At 32.1% G+C, this 4,778-nt stretch overlaps 1 protein-coding gene across 1 annotated transcript; it reads right to left on the bottom strand.

Annotated features, from left to right (window-relative positions):
* Window positions 1-2,697: 2,697 nt before the first annotated feature.
* Window positions 2,698-3,857, bottom strand: LOC131150910 (23 kDa jasmonate-induced protein-like). The gene is made up of 2 exons (XM_058101987.1): window positions 3,302-3,857; window positions 2,698-3,217 (listed from the first exon to the last, which is right to left on the bottom strand). The coding sequence occupies exons 1-2, from the start codon at window positions 3,764-3,766 to the stop codon at window positions 3,026-3,028; spliced, it is 657 nt and encodes a 218-aa protein (XP_057957970.1). The 5' UTR covers window positions 3,767-3,857; the 3' UTR covers window positions 2,698-3,025.
* Window positions 3,858-4,778: the final 921 nt, after the last annotated feature.

Raw genomic sequence — 4,778 nt, 5'->3', positions numbered from 1 at the left:
TTAAAATGAGCCGTAGTACAAAAATACATTCAATAATTCTATTTTAATAAAAATCGTATTTGTAAGTTAAACCATCAGGGTTATTAAAACATATAATACAATTTGTGCGATTAAATCGTATAATAATCTGTACATTTCCCCAACATCAAATTTATAGTCAAATTGCATAAACATGTTCAATAAATCACATAATAAGCATAACACCGCAAAAATCCCAAATTTGCTCCACTATACAATAATATAAAATAAACTCATGTCACACGATTTGTCTAATAATTACAATTTTAACGAATTACCCGAGAAAATATATAGTAATCCACCTATTTAATTCAATATCCATATAATTAGAAAACTCGATATAATCAAATCCACGCGATTTAATCTAACCTAGGCATCTATTTAAACAACATGAATATAATTGAAATCATGTACTCAAATTTGATCGGAAATATTTTAAAATAATTTCTGACATAATCTTGTCCACTTACCCTAATCCTAATTGTATTATCTAATTGTATGTATGTATGTATGTATGTATGTATGTGTGGGTTTATTAGTATGTATATATCTATGTGGGTGTGTGTGTGTGAGTGAATGGTATATGTGTGTATGTATGCGTATATATGTATGTGTATATGTGGGTGCGTATGGATTTAGGGTGTGTATTAGTTTGCGTGTTTTCTTGTTATTGTTAAGATTCACAAAAAAAAAAAAAACAAAAGGAAAAATGTGAAAAAAAATCTCAAAATATGAGTTTTTTTCTTTTGGTTCTAAAAATTTAATTCTGACTCATGGTGGAATAAAGAAGAGGATTTTACTACATAATATCTTTTTCTTCTTATCCCTAAGCATGGCAAGGTTTTGTAACTTTTGAAAATCATATGATTCCAGCAAGATTATGGTTTCGACCAACATAGTTAGATCAAAGAAGTCATGCTTGTTTGTTTGTCCAATGTGAGAATCATTTCTTTTTTCTCAAAAATGCTTTTAAAAATGCAAAAATGTGTATTTTCAATGATTTTCCCGATTTTGAAAGGTCGACGACAAAACCTTAATTTTTCTAAAATTCATGGATTTCATCGTGCTTTTTAACTCAAATCTTTTTCAAAACTCATTGTCTCCATTATCTTTTTCAAAGACTAGTAATACAAACATAGTGCCCTTTTTGAAAAAAAAAAAAAATTGGTTTTTAAAGTTGGTAATACAAGACCAATGTTTTCAAATCAATTAATTTTCATCATCATCATCATCATCATGTTTTCTTCAAAATTACGAGTGTAAGGTCAGTTTGTTTTAGAGAAATACTCTAAACTCCTTGAAGTCATGTTGAAGTATTATTAGATATGATACTAACATTGGATGACCAAATGGGATTTTTCCCTTTCTTTTCTTTTTTTTTTGGAAGGCATACATACGTAATTATGGTAACCATTTTGTGAATATGTGTCAATAAGGAGTTGATTAGTATGGTAACCATTTTGTGAATAGGTATCAATAAGGAGTTGATTAGTTAACCATCATGAGATTGTTAGTTAATCACTTTTCCCACGCACAAATGCACTCTCGAATTCAAATTACGACTTTTTGTGGACTTTTTTCATAATTTTTCTTTATTTTCCCTATCTTTCAAAAAATTAAGGTAGCTATCCATGTCATATATGCTTCGAATCATTTCCCTCATTTTTTTTCTTCAAAAATCTTCTTTTCTAGGAATTGCCTTTCCATTTCATCGAGACGTTGGACATAATTTGACATCAACAATATTTAAATGATATGATTTGTAAAACAAGAGTTTGATATCGAAATTGAAAGGAAGGGCTCTAGGATTCCATCATAAGATAGAAAATTAAGAATAAGAAGTTATAGAGAGAGTCTCTAAATTGGATGAGGAGAAAATGTTCTACTAGAAAACTAGAAGTGCTTGCTAGTAGGTTAACACCACTCCCAATATGAAGAAATACACTCCTCCGTCTAAGTTGATATGAAGATACGTCTAGAATTTCAAGAATTCCCTCGTTGCTTGCCATCATAGATTAGTTGTAGGGCAATCAAAACACTTTTAATAAGGCAGTTTATTGATGGACACAAAACATGATACAATTACAAGTTAAAAAAGGAAACTTAGATAACACATGAATTAAACCAGAGATTTAAGTAATTATTTTAGGAGTCTAGACCATTCCTTAAGCATAGCTTTACAGAAGGGAATAGTACCTCCAAGCTAGCCTAGCAAATGAGCGAAAGTTTGGAATTTTAAAAAGCATCCACTATTATTAAGAAATTACTTATAATTTGAGAGATTATTAACTTTGATTTGACTTTTTTTTAATGAGAAACTCCCGCGCTTAGTGTAGCTAAATGATAACAATAATTTGTAAGATTGTTATTAATTATAATTGTTAATTGTTGTTTTTGCTAAGTTGGGGAGTTGTTACAGTACAAAAGAAAAAAACATTAAATCCACAAATTAAAAAGGCGAGATCAAAAGTGACTAGTCTGGATTAGAATGGTAGAAAAATGTTCCGCCAAGTTGATACGATGAATTGAACATCTTCAAACTTTAACAAAACTCATCTTTTTAATTAAGTTTATTGGAATCCAAATTATTTGTTTAAAATTCATGTCTATGTAGACTAGACAACATTTAATGACCAAGAAACGAATTTAAAAATCAACAAAGGAGCTTGCAAAGTCATAAAAAAGAGTATATATATTATTATATTTTATTTAGGTGAAATGACCTTAAAGCTAGTAGGTCTTCCACATGATAATATATTATATATATTACATTGCTAGCTAGTCGGATGACAGAGTAATACTTTTACCTTGTGTTTAAGAATTTAAAATTTAGATTTAAAATTTAAATTTTTATGAATTTAGAAAAACATAATAAAAAATTTTATTATATTTTTTTCTAAATTCACAAAATTTATATTAAAAATCTAAAATTCATACTCATTAAACACAACTTTATTTTAGACGCGAGGGCCTGCCCTCTTTATACATATCAACCGCGAACCTAGAATCATATGGAAACATTTTCCAAGCAGAGAGTGGCTTCAAACGTCGCAGTGGTGCCTTTGCCGCAGATGACTTTTGATGTGCAACCATTCCATGCTGCAGTGCAGTCGTGTCCAGCGTTATACAATCTTGAAGAGATTTGACTCCAAATGTTGTCCTGATCATAGTCGTGAGCTTCCTTGATCTCAGTGTAGGCCTGCACAATTCAATTTTTATTTTTTTCATTAATGTGCTGATAATTCCACAAAGTAATTCATTTAATGAATCATTAATTAAGTACCCTGTTGCCGTAAGAAAAAGCGGAATGGTCCCATGGGTTGGACCAGCCGATCAGCCAGTCACAGTCTTGGCCGCCGTTGTTCTTGCCGCGATACACCACGCAGGCTGAGGAGCCGGTGGCGGCAGCCGTGGGGTGGACGTGCAGGAACGCACCCCACTGCCCGTTAGCGATCTCGGTGGGATACGGAGACTTGTCAATGTGGCCGTGGTAGTCGTGGTCCTTAACGAAGCAAAGGGTGTTCCCGGTGGCGTTGTACACCAGGCACTGGGTGCTCACTCCGTAACCATACCTCGCCTTCTGGTTCTCCACGAAAGTCAGGGCGTTGGCGGCCTTGTTCTCCGCGTTTTTCATGTTGACGGCCACGCGCGCCCTGTCCTCCGCCGTTATCGGCTTGCCGGGCGGGTACTCCGGCATACTTTGCAAGGTTGAGTCGGTGATGGGTGTGCCAAACACGTTAGATGCCATGACTAGCTAGCTAGTTCACTATCTCTCTGCCTGCGCACGCTCTCTCGCACTCACACCGTTGATTATTCACTTCTTGTCCTTGCTTGGGATCGAATTATTGCTACCTTGGTCTGCCTTATATAGACATGCACAGTTAGTTATTATCCCTTTATTATTCATGTTCCTAAGAATAATTTTATTATCTAAATCCGCAGTAATTTAAATTTAGAGATATTTTAAATTTAGATTTATATTAGATTTTGATAAAATGTAATATAAAACTTTTTAAAGAAAGGTAATTTCATTAAAGAGAAAAGAAATCAATCTTTAAAAAAATAGCCTATATGTTTTTCATGCCTATATATTTTTCATTCTATACTCTTCTCAACTCCTAAAATTTTCGACATAAAAACACTAACTTTAACCATTGGAAAAAAAATTCCCTAAAACTTTTGTTTTTTGGTCAACCATAAAAATGGATGAAGATTGAAGAAAGAGTGCGAGATTGGGAATTATGAAAAGAAGCTCGTCCTTTCTACATTCTTTGAATTGTCTTTATGGTTAGGTTCTTATTGGCTTTAGAGACAAAGACTTCTCAACAACTAAAGAAGAATAAAACACTACAAAAATACTAATTTTTAGTGATGAAACTATTAGTAACGGATTCAATTTCGTCACTAAAAGTAGGTATTAGTGAAGGTTTTAGCAACTGTCACTAATAGTTTCATCACTAAAAACCGAAAAATATCGCTGAAAAACATTTTTCGCACAGAAATTATCTCGGAAAAATATTAGCGATGATTTTTGCAGTATTAATGACGAATTAAATTCGTCACTAAAAAGACTCTTATTAGTGATAATTAAATAACCATCACTACTACTATTTTATAAAAAATAAAAAAATTTATTTAACAATATTAGTAACGAATTTAAAGATTCATCACTATTATCTCCTTATAAGTGACAGATTTGGAAACCATCACTAATACTTTTTTTATTTAAAAAAATAAAGAAAATTTATTTCACAATATTA

This window comes from Malania oleifera, chromosome 3 (genome assembly GCF_029873635.1).
Source record: "Malania oleifera isolate guangnan ecotype guangnan chromosome 3, ASM2987363v1, whole genome shotgun sequence".
Taxonomy (NCBI): Eukaryota; Viridiplantae; Streptophyta; class Magnoliopsida; order Santalales; family Ximeniaceae; genus Malania; species Malania oleifera.
Note: the sequence above shows the minus strand (reverse complement) of the source record. Positions and strands in the feature narration are given on the sequence as shown.